The 24,428-nt window shown below is 43.0% G+C and overlaps 1 protein-coding gene across 1 annotated transcript in view; it reads right to left on the minus strand.

Moving 5' to 3' along the window:
- The window catches only part of Dnah9 (dynein axonemal heavy chain 9), a 322,533-nt gene that overhangs the window by 261,332 nt on the left and 36,773 nt on the right, over positions 1-24,428 (minus strand). The window contains exons 8-15 of the mRNA XM_021213724.1: positions 22,898-23,014; positions 17,649-17,799; positions 16,183-16,297; positions 12,936-13,004; positions 10,677-10,803; positions 9,799-10,054; positions 8,481-8,722; positions 3,440-3,575 (exon numbers count right to left, since the gene is read on the minus strand). Coding sequence (XP_021069383.1) covers positions 3,440-3,575; positions 8,481-8,722; positions 9,799-10,054; positions 10,677-10,803; positions 12,936-13,004; positions 16,183-16,297; positions 17,649-17,799; positions 22,898-23,014 — 1,213 coding nt within the window. The remainder of the gene's footprint in view (positions 1-3,439; positions 3,576-8,480; positions 8,723-9,798; positions 10,055-10,676; positions 10,804-12,935; positions 13,005-16,182; positions 16,298-17,648; positions 17,800-22,897; positions 23,015-24,428) is intronic.

Genomic DNA, 24,428 nt, shown 5'->3' on the forward strand with positions numbered 1-24,428 from the left:
GTGGGGGCTCTCCTGGGTGTTACAGAACATTTACTTTTCTTGTCTTGTCCTTGAAGAGCACAGTCCAATGACTGACCAACCCAAGCCATCGAGCAGAAAATTCCCTTCTACATCCTTAACACCCTGTCTTGGTGGGATGCTGCTTTTCCTGAAGAAGAGACTGAGATGCCAACCGCCCCACCCCACCAGCATCCATCTCATGAGTGGGGGGTCTGCTCACACACATTCATACAGGAATCAACAATGAAAAGCTACAATCCTAATTTTCCTGTTCCTTTTCTATAAACATGGGGGTTACTTTAATTCTGTAGTCTTACCGTGATGAAAATTTTAAAAACAGCATAAATAATTCACAGATTCCTGATTACTTGCTAGACGAAGTTGCCTTGCTAGATTTAAGTCAAACTATAACATGGAGCACGGTGTTCCATGTATAAGACAAATACTTAAAAGTTTTATCAGTAACCACTGAGTACTGTGCATCTTTTGACAGTAGAAATAAGTGGGAGAGGGTTGTGTGTTGGACACCATGGGTAAAGGGGTCCCCTGACTGAGCCGCTGCCCTCTTATTGCCTAGAAAAAGAGCGAAATCTGGGTACATAACAATTCTCCAGCTCTTCATGGCATTATGTGTAGTGATGTGATTCCCACTAAGGGAAAGTGGGAAGGGACCCCAGAGGGTCAGGTGAGCATTTGCTATACATTCTTCTTCCCTTTCTATAGACTACAGCTTGAATATGATGTGACTCTCTTGACCATAGAATGAGGTCAAGACCTCAGAGAATAGCAGCACTACAGAATCGGAGCAACCTGCCACAAAAACGGCAATTCTCATGGACTATTACTTGAGGTCATTGGGCTTCTTTATCCCTTAAGCCACATTTTGGATGGAGATTTGGTTACCGTAGGTTGGCCATTCACGTTAACTAAACAACAACAACAACAACAACAACAACAACAACACAGGGTCCTCAAAGACCCCATTTAAGACTAAGCTCTTATTTTCAAAACCGCAGGCATCAAATAATGAGTATGTATTGTGGGACTCAGGAGAGTTTCAACAAGCATATTTTAACCTAAAGGAGACAACTTTACCAACAGCCTTGCAGGTTTGATCTCTGGGGAGAGCTGAAAGAAAAATAATGCAAAACAAGACAAACAGCAATAAAATCCCGTGGAATTCATCTTGAATAGGTTGGGCATCACTTGTCTGAAATGCCTGGGGCAAGAAGAGCATTGGACAGCACAGACTGCCTGTGGAACATTCCTAATCCAACATTGCAAATGGTTTGAAATCCAAAATGTTCAGAGCTGCATTAGTATCTCAGAGCATTTCAGATTCCAGATCTTTGGTCAGGGGTGCTCAGTGGGCAGTCAAAGTGTGTTGCACACCACTGCAAAATAATATGTTAGTAGGTAAATCTGCATGTGGTTTACAGCATTTAAAGATTTGAAAGGATATTGGAGGGCTATGGGACTTTTTGTCACATGTGCTGGTCTGAGAACTAAATCTCTACATCAGATAAAATGCAGACACCATTACTACAGGAGGAAAATGGCCTAGCTTCCTCAAAGGAGGTACAAGCCAGTCCTTTAGGAGGCACGTTGTGTGGGTGTTTCTTGGTGTGGTAGGTAGCATGTAACCTGCTTATTATGCAAGATTTGAGCAGATTTGATGAGGAAGCCAGCCAAAAGACATAAACTTGCATCTACTTAGGGAGACAAAAATGATAAATGGACCACTTCACTGTTCCTCAGCTAGCCTGTATCTGTAAAAAAAAAAGTGTGTGTGTGTGTGTGTGTGTGTGTGTGTGTGTGTGTGTGTGTATTTGTTTTTTCGGAGACACGGTCCTTCTATGCAACCCAGCTGGCCTGGAATTTGCTATGTAACCCCTGGTGGCCCCAGACATACATTTCCCCTGCCTCAGCCTCCTAATTGCTAAAATTACTGATTTGTAACTCCACACCTGGGCTTAAATTTTACCTATAATGCTTCACCTCAGGTCCCTGTGCTGCTACAAAATATTTACCACTCGAAGAATTTGGAAGGGCGATATTTTGAAGAAAAGGCATTCTTCTGTTTTCTGGTCTCCATGGGGGGAACATGATGCGGGTGATCTTGGAGAAACACTGCCAGCTCCTCTCCATCCTTTTGTTTACAAGCTTATCTTCCATAAGAGGGAAAGTGGCACATCAGGCCATTCCATATCAAAGTCAGACAGCCACTAGTCAAGGATGGAGTCACTAATCTGAGATGCCCTTTGTGGACACTGCCTGTAAAATGGTTGTGTCTTTATCCTAGGGCTAGTTGAGGACTGAGTGGGAGGGTGCCCAAAATTCCAACATCAGAGAAGTCTGTCTAATTCAGTGAGGAGAGAACGGCCATGTTGGATTCCATCATCTGTGGTTCATGCCCCAGGTTCTAGAAACTAATATCCCAGAGTGGATTGCCATGCTTCTTCCATTTGGAGCAGTCCTGATCTCTATAGGTAGCGTTTCCAGCTAACAATACCATGGGGTTGTTTATTGCAGACATACTGAGCTGAGCACGGTTCCTGTGTGCATCTTCAACTTGGGCACCCTCTTTCACAGGCTGGGTAATGGGATTCATGTTGGCCTGCTAATAGTATCTCTGCACTCAATTTCTGTATTTGGTTGGTCTTGACATTAAATGCCCATCTCAATTTGACCTCCTGCCTTCAAAATATTCCTTTTGCTGGTACAGTTTGACTCGTTCTTCAATATGACCCTTGCTAGACAGCCCAGAATCTACCAGAATGTGAAAGTCTAATTAAATTTTCAGTCTTGAACTTTTCTGCCCTTTCTATCTCACCAATCACTAGCCAAGCTGAGCTGCTATAAGAGTTTTGACTTTGGGCACATCACCATAGTTTGTTCATCCTAATTCAAAGCCCTTACTTATGTCTAATAGCTTCAGGGACAGCTCATTACCTTCTTAACATTTCTTCTCCTTCTGAGATCTGTCTTTTCCCTTGCTTCTCGTCTCCTTTTTACACATAATTCTGTTTCCCCCTACTTTACCTGGCAACTTCAAACCTCCTGTGTTCCTCAAAGGCCACAGAGATAGAACACGGAGAGCTCCAAGGCACAGAACATCCCCTCTATCTGCCCATGAGTCGAGTGTGGAGGAAGGCATCCTGAGCAACCACTTCCCTCTGCTCCAGCTTCAGCACTCCTTTCCTGGACCTTTATTTTGGTAGAGTTCTCATTTTGTTTTTGACATGGGCCTTATAATCTTGCAGCCTGATGTGTCACATGATGTTTAGAGTCAGGCATCTTCTCTCTTTGAACCACCCTTTGCTCTCTATCACTCATAAAATACCCAGCACTTTGGCCAATCTCAACTATACTTCACTACAGCATGGACTGTTGCTGCTATCTGCCCCGTCATAGCCTGTAGCCATCAATCGATAGGTACCAGTGTTTTCCAATAGATATTTGAGAGAACACTCAATGGCAAGAAAAAATCCATCCAACAACATGGAATCAATGTAGTTCACGTAAGACTTCCAAATGCTGGATGCTGGGTCTGCTGCAAACAGAACCAGGTTTTCCTACAGAAGAAAGAAGACAGGGTGTAAGCCATGTTTAGCAACACGGGAGAACTGGCAAAATCACCACCAATAAGAACGCACAACAAAAGCTCTCTGCAAAGACTTTGCTGTTACATGTCCTTAGTCTGGTCTGTCAAAGAGGGATATACATTGATGGACAAGAACATAAACCCATTCCATGAAGAAGATGTGGGGTCATATCTGTCTCTAAAGGACAGGGTCTGGCTGTCTTCTCAGGGAGAATGCTGAGGAATGGAGCACACTGAGTGCTTTGCCAACTCGCCCTGCTCATACGACTGAGGGAGGCGATGAGAGCAGGAGATAGAGTAGGCAGAAGGATGGCTTGGATTCGAGGATGCACAGTATTTCCTGGATAATCCTTTGAAATGGGCTGTGCTCTGTGGTTGGCATCTGATATTAATTAAAGGCCTCTCATTACACTGAGTGATTTAGAAAACAAACCATACAAGAAATCTCTCTCTCTCTCTCTCTCTCTCTCTCTCTCTCTCTCTCTCTCTCTCTCACACACACACACACACACACACACACACACACACAGTCGTTCTCTCGTGTGCTCTCTCCCTCTCTGTGTGTTTCTGTCTCTTCCCTCCATCCTGACCCCTCTTCTCCCTCTTTTCCCTCTCCCTTCCCCTCTATCTATCTCTCTTCTTGACCTAAGGTACCCTAAGTATCACCATGGTAACAAGGTTTGGACATCAAGGAGAGGGACCTTATATACTCAATGTTTCTTAGCACAGGCAGCCATCTGCTTTTCATCATCTTCATAATTACTAAGACTACACACCTTCTTTCCAGGGAGCTGGTGTTTTCAGGGAAGGCAGCAGGTAGCTGGGAGAGGTGACTCTCTAAAGTGATTCATACTTAACCCCTTGAGGAAACACTGCCATGCTACAGATCCCACTGGAGCTTAGTGATTTCACGATCCTGCTTTTAAGTGTCACGGCTCTAAAAATTTTAAGATGCATTACCAATGCCTTTACATCCTAAGTAGATTTAAGGTTTTCTTAATGACTTTAAACCCATCATTATGCAAATTATACTACGTGATGATGTGCAGTGGCTTGCAGGTGCTAGGATGTATGTTTTACACTAAGTAACTGGAAGGCTTATTTTATGTGACAAACTTCTGTTTCACTAAAGAAAAAGTCAGACATTGAAAACAGCAGATTTGGGAGTTATTAGACGAGACCATTGTAGTTGTTTAAAAAAAAACCAACCAACAAGGAAGCCAAGCATGTATTGCACACACCTGCAATTCTAAATCTCAGTAGGTTGAGTCAGGAAGATCATGGCTTCAAAACCAGTCTGGGTTAAACAGGGAGACCCTCATCTTAGAAAGAAAACAACAACAAAGCAAAAAACTATGAAACTAAAATACCCTCTCAAATCTGGTGAAAAGGAGCTCCAAAGAGTTTGCAACCTCCAAGTGGGGTGATTGCGGTGAGAATCCATTTAGGCACATCATAGCCAAACTGAAAACTGAGAAAAGATTAAGCATCTATTAAAAGCAACTTGAGAAGAGGCAATACATCACAGAGAAACAAAGACACAATTACGGCTTGCTTCTTTTGGGACATAATGTGGGGGATGAAGACCAAGCAACAGTGGATGAAAGAAAACAAGACTGCACAGGATTCTAGATTCAGTAAAGCTGCCATTTCAAAACCAGGTGAAGTCAGGACACATCTCACCCAAAGCTGAGCCAATGTGTCAACGCTATGCCTGAACTCAGGCGACTAAAGAAGATTCCTTAGGTCTAAGAGGGTATGGATAGAAGCACAGATCTACAGAAAAGAACAAAAAGCATGACTTGACGTGTGTGTGTGTGTGTGTGTGTGTGTGTGTGTGTAGAACACTATCAATGTTTCTAAGCTAGTTTTACAAAGAAGATGGATGCATCACTTATAATGTAATCATCAATGCATTCCCCTATTATTTTCTTTAAATTTGTATTTATTTTTGAATATTTCACAAGTGCACATGATGCATTTGAATATACCCTCTCCTCATTGTTCTTCTTCACCTTTCTCCCACTTCTTTGGACACCTTCTCTTCAATAAGACTTCCTCCTACTTTTTCTCTTTCTTCCTTAAAATGTTAATGAGAAACGTCTAGCAATATTTAATATATTGATAACTATATTGCTATTTTATTACATTTAATATATTGATACAGCATAGATGTCATATAACGAGGGTATCTTAGTTTTGTTTTCTATTGCTGTGATAAAATATCCTACCCTTCCCCCCTCCCCAAACAAAATAAGTCCTCCCTGAAAAACTACCACCAACAACAAAAACAAAACAAAATACACTCCCAAACCAATACAACACACACATACATACACACTCAAATGCAGGTGTGCTCATACTCACACACACACACTTACAACCTCCAGTCCATCCTTGTGTGGAAGCCAAGGCAGCAGATGCCAGAGGCAGAACATTGTGGAAGGGGGATGAATCTGTGCTTGCAGGCTAATGCTCAGGTTACTCTTTAAGGTTACTGCTGTGAACCCAGCCTGTGAAACTTGAGCCACCCACATTCAGGGAAGGCCTTCCTACCTCAAATAACCCCATTCACAAAATTCCTCACAGGCTTGCTCAGAGGTCAGCCTAACTGGGATCACTGCTCTTTGAAACACCCTACCTAGGTGAATGAACACTGAGTCAAGTAGACCATCCAAGCTAACCTTCATGATGGGGAGGGGTTAAATGGACCTTCACTCTCCAAGGTCTCTACACCTCAGGATAAAACTGAGTGGAAACCTAGATCAGCTTCTAGAAATGAAAAGGCAACAGTGTAAGAGCTGGAACCACAACTGAGCAGTTAATAGGATGCTGAAAATTATGTGTGAACCTACAAGGACATGGACACAGAAAATCAGAGGAGAAGGAAGAAACAAAACAAGTGGGAACATAACAGAATTAAATTCCATTCTCTCCTCAACACTGCACATAATCAGTCCAAACCCTCCAACTAAAAAATAGACGTGTTAGCCCTAAGAACAAATTTCTTGGGGAGAGAGAGAGAGAGAGAGAGAGAGAGAGAGAGAGAGAGAGAGAGAGAGAGAGAGAGAGAGAGAGAGAGAGAGAGAGAGAGAGAGAGAGAGAGAAACAGTTAAGAGCACATAATGTGCTCTTAGAGGACCCCAATTTGGTTCTTAGCATATACTTCAGGTGACTCACAACCACATGTAACTCCAGCATCTGGGGATCCAGTGCCATTTGTACACTCCATGGGCACTGGTGCACACACCTACACATAATTCTTTTTAATAGCTATGAAAGTTCTAATGCTTTTACTATATACTGGTTACAAAGGGAAATTTTTTGACTGTAGAGAAATAAGTAGATTGAAGTTTGGGGAGATGGACAATGCAGATAATAATAGGAACCAGGAGGGAAAGTTACATTATTATCAGAAAAAAGCAGCCTTCAAGATGACGGAGCATCATTGGAAATCAAGAGAGACTTTCACAATGATGGTACATTCAGTTCATCAGGGTGTTACGATGACAGTAATGACAACAGTGCTCACATGAAAAATATTTGACAAAACTAAAGTATTAAACAGATAAATCTAAAATCAAAGAGATTTTAATTTCTACCTATAACAGTTGGTAGAAAAAAATAGATATACAAGAACAGAAAGCATCCTAAAGATTCTAACAGAACCATCACATCGCATCCAGAGGATGCCACACCCAAAATGGAAGCACAGACATTGTTTTCAATGTTCCAATGTCCAAGAAATCCTCTCCAGGTTAGGCCATGGTCTAAGATATAGAACAAGTTTCAGTTAATTCCAAGTATCTCTTTGACCATCGAGTTAAATTAGACATCAATTCTATTACAATATGCAGAGAAGCCCCAAATGTAAGGAAATTAGAAAACACATTCCTAAATGATCACTGATTTAACGAAGTGATACAAAGAAAATATTTGAAGCCAATTATGACATGAGTCAGGTTAAGATTGTGGCATGAAGGCAAGACATGGCCAAGAGGGCATCATCAAAGGAAGAAGGAAAGGCCTAATTTCAAGACACTCAGTTTCTATCCTGTGAGTGTAGAAAACAATAGATAAGCAATACACCCTAAAATTATGAAATCTGGGGCAAATGATGCTTTTAAAAATCAAGTAAAAGAATTCTTCATCTTTCAAAGGGAAAATTTAGGAACTTATTCATGTAATTGGTCATCATTAATATTTATGATGGGGCATCTTAATTGTCCTTCAAACCACGCTTGTATAGAATGGTGATTTATTCCTGAGTTCTGGCATGAGTCCCTGGACTTTTCAGTAGTGTTGGGGTTGGTGGTCATTTATAACCTTCCCACTGTTCACAGTGAAGCTTCAGTTGTTGATCGTGGGATATGCGGCTTCCCTGACCATAGTACAGAACAGAAAGCTTTGCTGTATTAACTGTGGCACTGTGAATTCTTTCTTCTGATCAAAGCCATGGATGCCATGGCACTCTCTCCTCTCTCTGGGCTCTTTAATGGTAGGTCGTAAGGATAATGCAGCAGAGCCACACCAGGCTGTATGGGCTCTTTAATGGTAGGTCATAAGGATAATGCAGCAGAGCCACACCAGGCTGTATGGGCAGCCATGGGTGGTTAGTGTGGTGGGTGATTTAGGAGTCTGCTTTGCCTTCTCCTAGTTTGAGGAGTTGGGTGTGAGACGAGTTACTTTTGACAGTGTTAGTACTGGCGTGATTTGGGGGTCCTATTATCTATTAGCTTTAGTTATTTTACTATTAGTCTAGAGTTTTATTCTTGCCCACAGAGGACTCAGCAGCTATTGATTATTCTAATGCACAGATTCTCTTTTGACATTCAAATACCCTTCTTGGTATAGTATCTAAGCGGTCAGTTGTTACCTGAACAAGAGCGTGAATCTTAAGGCCGGATTCCCTGACGAGACTGTAGTATTTTTCCATGTGATCCTGCTGATCATCCAGAGAAAGGGGCCATTCTTTTTTCCCATCTTTTCTCTTAAATATTGGAGACACCCATGTTTTCATGATGTTTTGAATCTCTTCCACATTGTCTTTTGTCTTCTGAATCCTTTGTTCCAGGTCATGAATGCTATTGGTTATTTGCATGGCATAATCCCAAATGCCTGCTCCCCAAAAGAAAGAGGATTAACTAAAATGGCATATGGTGTTGGCAAAGCTGAAGGACTGTGTGCTATAAATGACAGGATTTTATGCCTACGGACTTTAAGAGACTTTTCTGTACAGGTTACTTCTTTATCAGCAAAGTACTCTTTTCTGGTCATATTAAAAAGCCAGTCCCTCCCATAATTCCAATTATACAGGAAGATAAACAAGGAAATACTTAGCTACCAAGCACATAGGAATTATAATTGTTAGGAAATATCAGATCAATTTGATAATTTTTTTTTGATTAATCACATTTGGGTTTATAGTAACTTGCAATGTGTTGTATGTTGGAGATGATATCCTCGTACATATACTGGGTAAAGTCCTAGCACATTTTATGGAATCTTCTGGGATTTTGGTGAGTTGAATATGATCTTTTTATGCTCTTAGTTTTCTAAGGACATTAGTGTTCATTTTTTTCCCTACTCCGTCATTCTTTACACTTCATTTTAAGCTTTATGATGGATTTAAAAAAAAAAAAACATAGCCAGTCTTACACAATTTGGCTTATACACATGCCTTCTGCCCTTCTGCAAACTCGAACTCTTTGATGGTAATATGCCACATGTCCCATCTTGTCCCCAGAGTCCCTCACAAGCTCCCAATCAGCAATAACTAAAGATTATTGGATTTAACTGTAAGACGCCAGAGCAGTAAATGTGGTGTTTGCTTCTTTTCTGTGTTCATATGCTCGTTTAATAACGTAAACAGCAACGACGGCAATTAGAGTTTTCATTTATAAAGTGCCTGGCATATACAGGGGAACATGGGGGCACATAGAACCTCCAAGTCCTTTGTGGTACAGGTTATAGATGTTTCTATATCGACAACTTACATCTGGAGAGAAGAAGGATGAAGATGGACTCTCTGTGTTTCCCAGCTTGGGTATATCTCTGAGAAGAGGCTGGTTTTGTGTTTGCCACTCAGACCAGGGTCCAGGTGGATAATGGGGGGGGGATTGGGGGGGACTTTTAACTTCACTGGGTCTTTCAGTGTCCACATTCCTTTCTGACTACAGATTGTTCTTTCTTACCTTCTGTTTTCCAGCTCAGAGTCTCCTCTGCAGCTCTCAGGCGGAGATCAATAGTTTGCAGTTCTTCCTCCACCAGTGGAAATTCCACCTCCAGCAGAATTTTTATAACCTTGTTGTACCAATTTGCCATCAACTCCAAGTTGGCCACAAGCTGACGATAGAATTCCCTGGAGGAGAACATGGCTGCCGCGGTCTCGGGGATGTTTTTCACCTCACTGGGCTGAAGATAGTTCATTTCTTTCAATACAGAAATCAGCTGAGGAAAGAGGCAAACAGGAGTAGCATCTGCTTGGGATCAGCAAGGAAGTCGCTGTGTCCATGAAGGACCCAAGAATCTTGGGGGCCTAAAGACCTTGAGCCTCTTATTAACCTCTGTTTCCTTGTTCCTTCCATGCAGCGTCAGGGAGGAAGGTTCAGAAGAGAGAAGATAACTTGGAGGGAAGCCAAATGGCCAGAAATATAAAACGGAAGAACAAGAGGAAGGGATATTGAGAAAGGAACCTCTGCCCCCAAAATTCAAATTATCTAAGAAACATCATAGTTGTTAGCGCTTGCATGCACACACCTTATGATGTTGTACCATGGCAAAGTCATTTAGCAATGTATTTCTGAGGAAGTGTTCCTCTCATTATACAACTCATGTGTGATTCCCTACCGTGCAAAATCAAATACATTGGTCAAGCCTAGAAAAGCCATGAACATGAATACCATAAAAAAAAAAAAAATAGTCCAACCTGAGATTCGTCAAGAGAGTGCGGAGTATAAGTTCTTTCAAGTAGTACTTGGAACTATTTTTAAAAATCTCTAGACCCTTGAAGTCAGTGGAGTTAAGTGACTGTTTCTGGGACCCCAGGGGAAGTTATTGACACCCAGCTGACCTGTGGGTTAAAGTTGACAGAGAGCTGCTTTGTGTTGGGGTCACGATGCAAAAGTGGTAGGGAAAGGTTGTACTGTGACTTTTCAGATACCGTCTGACACCAGTCCTCATAAAGTCTTCTCTCATACCTGCAACAACCAGAGACAACAGACACCTCATAAACAGGCTATGAACCGCTAGCTCCTGGCCCCACTCTGTAATGAAACAACCCGGAGAAACAGCTAGCATCTGATCCAGCCGGGATGAGCTAGCTCTTTCAGGGGCCCGCTGATCTTTGAAGGTGGCTGTAGGCATAATGTTATTGTGCATTGTGTAAAACTTACCCTTATATATTATTCAAAGTCTAATTTCTCTATCCCACTATCTGGTTTCCATCGGGACATGGCATTGTAATGCTTATGTTAAGAATCTCCTGTCTCATATTTGTGTAAACAATGCTCACCATTTATTCTATGTCTTGTCAATAAAAGCTGGACAAGCCAATAATTAGGCAATAGAAAAAATATGCCAGGGTTTCTGCCAGCCAGAGGAGGAGGGAGAGGAAGGGAGGAAGAGAGGAGTCACCACAAGGAAGGGGTCCAAAGAGACATCACGGAACACACCTGAAGTCCAGAAAGCAGAGCAACACAAAACTGCAAGTATCTCAGCGATTTGGTCTGAGAGGTAGCCAGATTATATTAAAGGATTAGGATAGAATAATGCCTAGTTATTGTGATTTTTAATTTGCAAATAAATCTTGATCTCTCTGTGTTGTTATTGGGAAGCTAGCCAGGATGAAGGAAAAACAGTCACTGTACTAATTTACTGCATGCGTTTCTAATAATATACATTCTTTTACAGGGGGTACCACTGCAATCAGAGAAGAATAGAAAGATTTCAATGATCTTTGGGGGTGAGAATGGAAGGTTTTCTTATCTCCAGGGACAGATAGAGAAGGTATCGATAACAACTGCTCTACACTAACCTTCGAGTAGCTGGTGGAATTCATTATTCAGTCATTGCACATTGACTGGGTACATGCCATGTGCTGGGCTGGGAGAATAAATTCATGAATTAATAACTCATGATAAACCAAGCTAATGGTGGGGCCCACAGGAAGATCAGTAGAACACAGTACAGCAAAAATCAGTCTTAGAGAGTTGCCGTGGGTGTCGGGCATCAGATGGCAGGGATAAGGTGATCAAAAAAAAAAAAAAAAAGCCTCATGGGGGAGATGATGGAGCAAATCTTGACTCGACTTGGTCTCATGGCTGAGCAGGGGTGGTGTGATCAATCCCATTAGAAGCCATGGTGAGGTGTGGAAGTTGGAAACAACCTGACTGAACTGGGAATAAAGGGTGAATGGTTACATTGTAGGCTGGAGGGAAGCAAGAACTGAGCAACAATGGGGACTCCTGAGAGGTTTTCAAATGGGGCTATAGTGACATCATTGGATTTAGCTAGTGTGTGCATCAAGGGACACAAATAAGGAGGGCTGTCGGAAAGCTGCTTCAGGAGGTCAGTCTGGAGCAGAGGTGGGGTTTATTGTAGAAGAATCCAGTGATGGAGACAAGAAAGGGCAACTACATTTAAGATATTTACAGGGTAAAGGGTAGATGGGTGGATCCCTGGCAGGTAGAGGAGCCAGGAGTCCATTTGTCTAACCCAATGACAAGCAGTATCAGAATTTGAGCTTTTATGCCTACACCTTACTCTCTAGAGCCAAGAGAAGGAGCAACAGCAAAAGCAGAAGGCAGAGCCATATTAGAAGAGGTAGCTGTAGACCCAGAGCCTCTAAAAGATTCACTGGGCTCCAGAGAAGGCACAATTATGGGCCCACGTGCCAATACCATTTGTTCTTATGCTTTCTCTCTGAAAGGATGAAGGCCATATTTTGGTACTTAGTTTACTCCTTGCGGTATAAACTATTGTTTTCTGTTTACTGAGCAGCAACTGCCAATTCTAGGCTTCTCAGAACACCACTCCATTCCACAAGGTTCACAAACCCGGGAAAGTGACACCTGGAACATATTTGTGTCCAGAATACAGCCACATTCTCCCAGAGACTTGTTCTCAAGGCCCTGTAATACTCTCCTCACAAATAGCTGGGCTATACCAGAAACTACACAATGAGATTTCATAGCTGATAGGGAATATGCTCTATGAACATCCAAAGGCATGGATGTTGGGGTGTAGAGATGAGGGGGTGTGGGAATGTGGGGGTGAGGGGGGCTTGGGGTGGAGTAATCTGAAGGAAGATGCAATCGCAGAAGCTGCTTACTCTTCTAGCAGGAAGAGCAAATCTTCATATTTTTGTATCATTCGCTTTCCTTCAGCAGATTGCAAGTACCTATCAATTCACAAGAAAAGGGGAGAAAAAGACATACAATTAGAAAAGGCCAACATTACCATCTATCAAATAAACTACAGGCTACAGAGAAGGTATTGATAATTGTGGTACTGAGGTAACAGGATTATGTGACCCAGGCCTCTCTGGGACAAATACAGGGATCTTGTGCATCTCAAGAAATAAAACAACAATATCAAAAGACAAAGAAACCAGAGCTGGAACAGCTTTTGGGCTAGTTTTCAAAGGGCCTTGAACATCCTCCACAGGCCACTAGGGGGCAGCCACACTTTCTAAAATTCCGGCAGAACCCCAAATGGCAGGGACAGTGTGATGTCTGTTGCTGTGTTTCCACCAAGTGCTGTCCTGGCTAAACTGGTCATATATACACCAGGTAGATGAATTTTCACAAAACATGAATAAAAAGAAAGTTGATGGAGTAAAGAAAAAAATTCTAGGTGATATTGTTTTCTGTGTATGAAGAAAAACATCCATAAAACATTACATGTATGTGTTTGTGCTTATCACAATGCTTCATATAGTAATATATAGGTAATAGATAAATGATTATCAGTAGGTAGACAGATAGATACATAGATAGATAGATAGATAGATAGATAGATAGATAGATAGATAGATAGATAGGTAGAAGACAGACAGAGATTCCCTTGAAAACTTGATGGGTACAAACAAAGGGTTTCTGAAATCTATCTAGGAGGACACTTATTCAGAAACAATGCTATTCCTTGACATGTTTGTACGAGGCTCAACCCATCTCTCTCTTTCTAAAATGTGTATACACACACATCACACACACACACACACACACACACACACACACACACACACACACCTGCACGTAGAAATGCATCCACAAACACCGTTTTCTCACACATGCAGGTCAGAGGCTTCCCCCGGGATGCTGAGGACCACAGAAGAGAATAGAGTCTACCCTTTCCCACAGTGTTTCCTACCGCTTTTGATACTGGCTGCTATAGTAAATAAATGTCCAATTCCTGGGGAAAACTGACAAAGTCTCTTTAATTTTCAAATACCTCCACACTAACTGCATGGAGTCTGTTCTTGTTTGTCCTGCTAGCAAAACAAGGCAGCTTATTGCTAAATCCTTAACATCTGCTTCCTCCGTATGCCAGCACAGGTCTCTTCATATGATCCCTAGAGCCTTCCGCAGAACCCTCACTCCTGCAGGGAGAGCACTGGGCTGCTCTGTTCCCTTTGCTGCTGAATGAGCATCAGTATCTCAGAGTGCTCCGGACCAGGCAGGTCGCTTCTACCTCAGATTCCCGGTTTCCCTCACATCCTGCAGGATTTCTATAGACTTCACAATGGCCTCACAAGTCTCAGACTTGGATCTGGAGAGTCTGAGGCAAAGGTGCACACGGTTTACTTCACGAAGTGTCAGGCTAAGCCGCCTAGTGGGTTTGAGGGGTCCCCAGAAGCAATACAATGATGCTTCCATTTCACTCTTTGCTAGAAACCTACAGCATTCTCTTTTTATTATGTTTTTAACTTCATGTGTATGAGTGTTTTGCATGTGTACATGCCTGTGCACTGGTGTCAATGGAGCCAGATGAGGGCATTGGACTGAGAGCCATCTAGCATATAGTCATGTTGTTTATGGTGAAACCCCATGGATCAAAATTAGCTGAGGTGAGGACTCCATGCCTGGGTGCTTCTTAGGAGCTGTGTTCCTTGCAGGATCCACTGAAGCCTCTGATACTACCAACCAGCAGCTCATCCCTACCCACTACTCAGCCAGCCCTATTTCCTCTGTCCTTTAGCTCCCGAGAGCATCCTTTGCAGTCTCTGCTTCCTATGAACTAGACCTATGGCAGCCATGCAGTTCCTATGCCTGAAAGCAACCTTGACTCCCTCTTGCCTGTCTTCTGTATTTGACTTTAAGGCAGTGGTTCGCAACCTTCCGAATGCTGTGACCGTTTAATATAATTCCTCCTGTCGTGGTGATCCCCACACACCCCAAACCCTAAAAATATTTTCACTTTTCCTACTTTTGTTATTGTTATGAATCATAATGTAAATATCTGATATGCAGGATATCTGCTACGTAGGATAACTGATATGCAATTCCTGTAAAAGGTTCATCTAACCCCTCCCCACCAAGGGTCCTTACTGCTCTACAGGGGACATGTCTGTGAGGCGTGGGTCCTCTTGGCCAAATTCCCTATGTCTGGAAAGCATTGAAAGGAAGTGTGACTGGAAACTCTCTCAATTATTTCTTGGCTGTCTCTGGGACAGGGGCTGTCACCTCCCTTCTTTCTCTCTGGTTTCTCCATATGCAATGTGGAAAGCTTACCCAGAACAGAGAAGCGATCAGCTCCTCTCCAATCCCAACTGCTCATGTTTGAGACTTCGTGTCCGACTCATGACCCAGGAGTGAGGGAGTGACTGAACCCTACAGTCGTCTCCGTCTCACATCTTGAAAGACTTTTAATCTTGCTACCTGAGCCTAGGGTCTCTGTGGACATTCCCGACTCTAAGAAAAGCTGTAATGCCAACAGTCTGCTCCCAAATCCTTTGCCTTTGTTGTACTTGCCAATGCCAAGTGCTTTGAACAGAACCGAGTCTTCTACAAAGAGGGATCAGAGGAAGGCTGCCTGCCCCCAGGCAGGAAGCATCCTAACCCAGTGTTTCCTCTCATGCGTTGCTAGCAGCCGAGAGCCTTCTAAGATGCTCAGCGCCTAGGACCAGTCATGAAACAGGCTCATGTCTCCCTAACCTGGCTACCATCAGTCACCGAGTCAGGGACACAGAGTCCCAGCACAGATTCGGACTTGTATGGGGAGGCCAAGAAGCTGCATTTCAAATACAATCTTCACAGCACATTTGGGAAGCAGTCATTATTTCCCAACTGCCTCAGGGGTGTAGAGAATTCAGAGTGTGAAGCCCCTGATTAGTTGTCCTTTGGAAATCACCTATGGGGCTAAAGCTTAGGTTAACCCCAAAGCACCCATATTTCAGCCCACATGTTTGACTGGGGTAATAGAGCCTACAGAGGGGCTGAACATAAAACAATGGGCAGATCGTGTGTGTGTGTGTGTGTGTGTGTGTGTGTGTGTTTGTGTGTGTGTCTGTCTGTCTGTCTGTCTGTCTATCTGTCTGTCTGTCTGTCTTAGGTGCCTCTCAAGAATCAGATACTCACAGATGTGGTATGTTTTTGAAGTTGCCAAAGGGACCCTTGATGCGCTGCCTCAGCTCCTGTGCCCAGCGGATGCCACCGGCCATAGTGGGCATGTTCTTGTGCACGGGAGAGAATCCTGGAGACATGAACAACTTTCCTGAAGTGAGGGGTGGAGGCCCCAGCTCCCTCCATCCCAGGAGTGCCTTCTCTAGTTAACCCCACATTGCTGCATCTATTTCCAGACAGAAGTCAAATGCTCTGCTAAAGAGACCTTTGGGAGAATACAAAAGCTCAGAGAACACGGGTGCCCTGCCCAGTCCTCATGATTGAATTGGTCTAGCGACTGGTCATAATTATTTTTAGGACACCTCAAGAGAGTTTTATGTGAGCATTGAGGGTCGAGGCAGCAGTCTTAAACAGATAATTTAATCTCTCTGGGGCTCACTTTTTCTCATTTATAAAAACTGGGGTGGCATCTCCCTTGCTTAATAACAGCCAAAGGTTTCTTTGAGAATTCTGTCAGGTTATAAATGGACAAGCCATGTGAATAATGAATTATCTCAGCAGCCTGCGTATTGTAATCTTAGTCCACATACTGAATTTACTTCTGTATAAACAGTTACCACAATTTAGCAAAGGTGAGATTTCATCTACAATCAAAAACCATTCAGCTTCTCTGGTAAGATTAAAATTGTCCACTCTCTTCTGGCATTTCTAACTCTCAGTCGGAGCTGAGAGGGGACAGTCCCTTTACCTCACCATGAGCTCCACTGCAGAGGTGTGACAGCTCCAGATTTTATTAGCTGTACAACTCTATCTTACACATTTGAAAGTGGAACATGAGTTTGTTTCTGGCATGTTCCTCACTATATGCATGGCATGTGTGTGGGGTCTGGGTGAAAGGTCAAAGAATCAACATTGAGAGGTGACTGGTTTCAGTCTGAGAGCCAGACTCCACCGAAGATGCAAAGAATGGCCACCAAAGGACTGTGGCAAACAGCTCCAAGGGTGGGTGGATGGGGGAGATGATGCTGAGCCACACACGGATGCCGAGTGACTGTCCCTTGTCAGCTTCCTACTAGTTTCTCCCTCGGGAGGCATAGTGGCTATGGCAGTGCAAGGGACAGGGAACTTCTTTTTCGGGCTTGTAAAATGTACACTGAGTTATGATGACAATTAACTGGAGTGGCCACGGATCCATCAACTCACCCATCGTGCCAAAGCCACAGCTGACCCCTGGTGGTCAAGATTTCACTGGTCTAGGTCACCCTGGCAATCTCAGCCTCCCACACTGAGAAATGAAGTGCACAGTTGATTGAACTCTACTATCACCCAAGATGATCTGGAATTTCCACCAAATGAACCGTGCTGGTGGCTCGCAGAGGGCACTGTAGATCCGTGTGTGGATAGTTGACTACAAGATGAGTGCCTATTACCCACCCCAGTAACAGAACACACCCCACCCATTCCCCTGGCAACCACCCTACCATGCTCCGCCTCCTCCCGGATGTGCTGACTGTAGATGACCCTCACAGCATCCAGTTCTGTGCTGAACATTCGGATGAGGGCCAGGTATTTGTGTGACACATCCTGTGCTACCAGGGGTCTTTTGATGAGGGTTCCTGTGATGTCCAGTAGCTGTAGAGAGGGAAGATGATAAGGAGATGCACTTTACCTTTCCAAGACAGCAAAAAGTCTGCTTCCCGTTTGATTTGCTTCTTCTCCTTCTTATGTCTGAGTACAGAAGGGATACACGTGTGATGGTGGAACGGTAGCTGTCCCACCAGCATGTGGATACCCGGAACCTTCCGCCTCTCCTTTCGCGGCTTCTTGGTTGTTTGGGGGAAGGGTTAGGAAGAATGGTTTTGTGGGAGAAGTTCTCACTGTGTGGCCCAGGCTTGGCCTGGGACTCACGATCCTTCTGCCTTAGCATCCTCAGTTCGAGGACTGCCACCCCTCTGTTACACTGCACCCGGCCTTTCTTTTGTCCTGCCAGGTATCTACCATGTGTTCTTCTGTTGCAAGGAAGTAAATTAAAGGAAAACCAAGGACAGCAGCAAGGTTTACTGAACTACACACAGAAGATAGGACCCAGGAGAGAGGCGGTGATGGAAAGAGACAGAAGAAGAAAGTTTCAGGAATCAGCGGCCATATCCGTCACAGACATGGCAATATGAGGTATTTTTTTCTGTACATTAAACTCAGGGCTAGGTGTCTCCTAAATCAACAGAAAATAGAAATGGTTTAATGATACTTGGACTGTGATTTTTCAACTGTGATGCTGCCTGAGGCTAAGCCACATAGGGATTCAGCTGTATTAGTATATGTGCTAGTCTTCCTAAACCTGAATCCAGTTAAAACTGTGGTTGGCAACCTTCCTCATCCCGTGACCCTTTAATACAGCTTCTCATGTGGTGACCCCAACCATAAAATCATTTGCGTTGCTACTTCATAGTTGTAATTTTGCTACTGTGATCCGTTGTAAATATTTCTGGAGAGAGAAGTTTGTTGCTGATGGGGTTGGGACCCACAGGTTGAGAACCACTGAATTATACACACTCATCTCTACTTCATACTTCACCCAGAGGTTCACCCAGACAGCAGCAAACAGCCAAACTTGGTGCATGGCCTTGCTTCATGGGACACTTTTTAAATGAGCTTTGAGAAAGGAAGAAAGAAAGAAAGAAAGAAAGAAAGAAAGAAAGAAAGAAAGAAAGAAAGAAAGAAAGAAAGAAAGAAAGAAAGAAAGAGGGAGGGAGGAAGGAAGAAGGAAAGAAAGAAAGAAAGAGAGAAAGAATAAAAGAGAAAAACAAAGAAAGAATAAAAGAGAGAAACAAAGAAAGAATGAAAGAGAGAAACAAAGAAAAAACAAAGAAAGAATCAAAGAAAGAAAGAAAGAGAAATAGAGTGGGGTAACTATGAAAATATATGCTCACAGTTTAAAATATTAATTCTCTTGAGTCTTTGCAGAAAAAAAAAGCTGCCCTGTCTTGTTTTAAGTCAATGAAAATGAAATAGAGATACAATGTCAAGGTCATAATCCACAAATCCTAATACTGGAGCAAAATTGGCACTTGTGTCCAAGACCCCAAAATGTTACCAGCTCATTTTCCACCAAGCCACTCCCTCACTTCTTTTTAGCACTAACCTTCAAATCCTACAGAAGGGGAGAGAGGGCAAGTATCAGAATCTGGTTAGCTTTGTTCAGAGTCTCAGGTTGTTCTAGAAAGTCCTGGGTTCCCAAGCCATGCCATGGGTAATAGCTGAGCACAGAGATGATGCAATGGGGATGGGGCAGATCCTACATCAGCTGCCTCCTGGGACAGATAGCTTGAAGCCTCTCCCCAGTGATTCCAGGTGCACTCTGAGCCTATATAAAGGTGCTAGAAGTCTGTAGGGGCAGCTTTTTCTCTATAGGCAGGAACAGAATGGAAAGCAGTAGATCATGTGTGTGTGTGAGCGTGCGCGTGCGCGTGCGCGTGCGCGTGCGCGTGCGCGTGCGCGTGCGTGTGCGTGTGCGTGTGCGTGTGTGTGTGTGTGTGTGTGTGTATGTGTGTGTGTACAGGCCAGAGGACCAACTCAAGCATCATCCCCCCAAGAACCATCTACCATTATTATTTTAAGCAAGGCCTCTCACTGGCTTAGAACTTAGCAGGTCGGCTAGCTCAGCCAGCTCCAGATAATCACGTGACTATATTTTCAGTACTGTGAAAGCAAGTCTTTTTTTTTTTTTTTTTATCTCTGGGAACTGAACTCAGGTCCTTGTGTTTGCAAAAACAAACATTTTACTATCTGAGCTATCTTCAGCCTGAGATAGTAGCTCCCCTTTGATGACTGTGTAAGAGAGCAAATGTGTTCTGTGCATTCTCTGCTGTTAGGGACTCAAGCCTCCCGTTAAGAACATGCAGACAAGGTGGCTGATAAACCACTGTGGCCATCTTGCAGCACTGACTTAAGGACTTTGACTTGCCTGTCCCCTGGCCATGGCTTCTCAGCTACATATAATGTTAGATGATTATGGAGTAGTAGCAGGAGTTAAGTGATCTCTCTGGCCAGCTCCCCAAATCCTAACAATTACTTATTTGCATTAATTCATATCCACTGGAACATTTGCACTGGGTGAAGAAGAGGGGAAGGTGTCAATTTTTCTATTTGTGAGATGACCGAAAGAGAGACATAGATTGGGCAGGAGGGACTGGCTGGATGTGGTTTCCCTAGCAGTTTCCAAGAGCTGTTAAGAAGAGTTAGGGCTAGATAAGGGATATGCTTTTATGAAAACACTTTAAGAGTCTGGCTGCAAACAGAGATGTTTGGGACCAGGGCCAAGGCTATGAAGGGTTCATTGCTCTTTTGTCTAGAGTCCTTACTCCATGTGTTTTCAAGAACTGAACATTCTAAAACCTGTAGATAAGAAATATGCTCCTTGGATAAATGTAAATGTTTTCATGATGAGAGCATCCAAAGAACATTAGAAAGACCCAAAACATCTTCCTAGTAGAAGAAGAACTTCTGAAGGCACCTCTAGACCCAAAGGTTCATTCTTCTTTTGTCTAGAACTTTTATTCCACATATTTTCAAGAGCTGAAATTTTAAAGATCTGTAGGTAAGAGATATGCTCCTTGGATAAGTATAGATGTCCATTATGGGAGCATCCAAAGAACATCAGAAAGGCCCCAAACAACTTCCCTGTAGAAGAACTTCTGAAGGCACCCCTAGACACAAAGCAGTAACATGCAACAGTGTCATAGGCAGAGTAATAGGGATAAGAGCAGTGTGTCACATGAACCACCTTGGAATAGCAGGTGCAGAGAAATTCCAAGAAGAGAGCAGTCTCTACACATGGGTAAAGTTATAGCTTCACATCATATCTGGTGCTGAGTCATGTCGGTTAATGGTGCATAGAATTATTCTATGGACAGCCGTAAACCATTCATGATGTTTAAAGAAGGATTGCTGGAGTCTTAGTGAGTGAGTCACTAAAGAACAAATGTTTATTAGATAACACCCCCCCCACACACACACACAGGACAGTAAATGGAGTATGGCACACTTGGGTTATTTAATATTCTAGAAAAGCATAATAGATTTGCCCAACCAAGGTTTATGACTCTTTGATTTGTCCTATAAATCATTTAGTCTCTGATTGCATATTTTTAATAACTAGAAACTTAACTTCTTTTTTTTTTTTTTTTTTTGGTTTTACAAGACAGGGTTTATCTGTGTAGCCCTGGCTATCCTGGAACTTACTCTGTAGACCAGGCTGGCCTCGAACTCAGAGATCCACCTACCTCTGCCTCCCGAGTGCTGGGATTAAAGGCATGTGCCACCACGCCCGGAGAAACTTAACTTCTTAAGAAAGTTCATTTTGAATAACATCGATGAAAACATCTCTTCTCTTCTGAAACAAAATGCCCCCTCTCCCTGTGACTGTCTCCTAAACCAAGTCCTGAAGGCATCAGGACCACACAGTTCTACACAGGCCTCTACACAGTTCATCGGAGACCTCTCCCACCCTACTGAATCCCACATCTTACATCAGCATCCCAATTGTGTAGTCACTTATGTTCTTACCATCCTAAACCATCTCTCTACTCTTCTTACAACCTGATACAGGACAAACGGGACCAGGGCCAGAGTTATTCCACCTACCAGTGCCTGAATCCTGTAAGCCCCTTCTTCACAGAAGCTGTGCTCAAAAGAAATCACTTGATATGCACTCATTGATAAGTGGATATTAGCCCAGAAACCTAGAATATCCAAGATACAATCTCCAAAACACAAGAAAATTAAGAATAAGGAAGAACAACATGTGGATGCTTCGTTCCTCCCTAAAATAGGGAATAAAATACTCATGAAAGAAGTGGCAGAGACAAAGTTTGGAGCTAAGACGAAAGGATGGACCATCCAGAGACTGCCCTGCCCAGGGGTCCATCCCATAATCAGCCACCAAACGCAGACACTATTGCATATGCCAGCAAGATCTTGCTGTAAGGACACTGATATAGCGATCTCTGTGAGGCTATGCCAATGCCTTGCAAATATAGAAGTGGATGCCCACAGTTATCTATAGGATAGAACACAGAGACCCCAATGGAGGAGCTAGAGAAATTACCCAAGGAGCTGAAGGGGGCTGCAACCCTATAGATGGAACAACAATATGAACTAACCAGTACCCCCAGAGCTCATGTCTCTAGCTGCATATGTAGCAGAAGACGGCCTAGTCAGCCATCGTTGGGAAGAGAGGCCCCTTGGTCTTGCAAGGGGAACACCAGGGCCAAGAAGTGGGAGTGGGTGGGCAGGGGAGCAGGGGGCGGGTGGTAGTGTATAGGGGACATTCGGGATAGCATTTGAAATGTAAATGAAGAAAATATCTAATAAAATAAGTTAAAAAAAAAAAAAAAGAAGCTGTGCTGAAGGCTAAGTCAACCTTGCCTTAGTAGTTAAGCAGCCTTAATACTTCTGAGCTGTGGTTTCAAGACACTCACCATACTGCACATTTTTGTTCTTAATGGTGACCCTCCATGGAATCTATAAGGAGCACTGACATTTTTCAAGGCATTTTTAAACTTTTAAGAAAGCATAAATGATCTGCCCGAGAAGCACAATTATACATGCTCATTGCTCCTCCCCTCTGGAGGGGGTGTTGGCAGGAAGGAATTAGGAAGGCACACTTATTATCCTCTGACAGGAGCTGAGGAGGACACATGGGTGAGACCTCTGCTCCACTTGCACTAACCTTAAAGGCATGTTCCACATCCGGTGCATCATCAAGAGCTTGAATTAAGATAGTCCCCAGTCTCCGGTCAAGATCTTCCACTCTCTTGTTAAACTCACAGACATCATTTTCAAATTCCTGAGGAGACATGGCATGGACGTAAGAAAACCCTGTTTTTCCGCAACCCAATCTCAGCAGAGCCTTGACTGCTAACCTTTGTGCTGAAATCAGTTATACCAAAGACTTATTTAATTCTCTAGATGTCACTGCGTGTCCTAGTTTGCTCCTTTGTTGCTGTGATAAAACACTGAACAAAACCTACTTGGGGAAGAGAGGGTTTATTTGATTTACACATCCACATCATATTCATCATTAAAGGAAATTGGAGCAGGAACTTCAAGCAGAAACCCGGAGGCAGAGACTGAGGGAGAAGCCATGAAGAAAAGCTGTGTATTGGCTTGGTTTTTTGGCTTGCTTAGCTATATAATACAGACAAGACCTTCTTGCTTAGGGCTGGGCGCCCCAACACCAAACAATCAGGAAAATGCCCCTGGAGACCTGTTCAGAGGCCAGTGTAATGGAGGCAATTCTCCAACTGAGTTTTCTTCTTCCTAGCTGTGTTTGTCAGGTTGACAAAACCTAACTATAACACCCTGGGAGCATGATGCTCTGGCCACAATGGTACAGTTGAATGAAACATAAAGCTGGCACCCACCCACCTTACTTACTGTGCCCCTTTCTCTCCATTTCTGAGCCCCTTTCTATTCTGCCCAGTGTCAGCTCATATTACTCTAAGATTATTGAAGCAGCAGCAGCCCCAGGGTCAACATCTTCTCTTCCTCCCCCAATTCAAACTGCAGCTCTTTTTCAGAGTCTCCAAATTAATGTAGTCTTTAGAAGGAAAGTAAACTAATTAAAATAATACACACTATTCCTTCCAAATACACCTTAATTGGCTAAGACGGCAATTAGCCATTGTTCTTAAGTTTCTTAATTTAGCAAATAAAAACACAGGGTACACAGTTAAATCTGAGCTGCAGACAAACAATTATATTTTAGAAAATACAAGTGTCTGTTAATTATTGTTCTTTATCTGGCAACCCTAAGCGTGCCTCACCTCTTAGCATGTAGCAGATTTCAAGAAAACTTTGATGGCTCAATGCTCTAATTTGTACAAATACTATTTATTATTGTTGTTTTACAGGAGTAATGCGTGTTCTTATTTTATATTTTAGAGATTTAGTTCTTTTTATTTATGTGTAAGAGTCTGTCTGTGTGGTGCGCATGTGACTGCAGGCGCATGCAAAGGCCAGAAGAAGGGGTCAGATCTTGGAACGGAAGTTACAAGTGGTGGTGAACTGCCCAGTGTGGGCACTGGGGATTGAACTCAGGTTTCGTGCAATAACCATCACGTTAGCCCCCATGTTTGTATTTTTAAAGAAACAAAGAAAAGTAGGAAAATATAGAACATTTATACTTTTTTAGCTACATATTACACACACACACACACACACACACATATATATATATATATATATATATATATATATAT

This window comes from Mus pahari, chromosome 14, assembly GCF_900095145.1.
Source record: "Mus pahari chromosome 14, PAHARI_EIJ_v1.1, whole genome shotgun sequence".
In the NCBI taxonomy this organism is placed as follows: domain Eukaryota; kingdom Metazoa; phylum Chordata; class Mammalia; order Rodentia; family Muridae; genus Mus; species Mus pahari.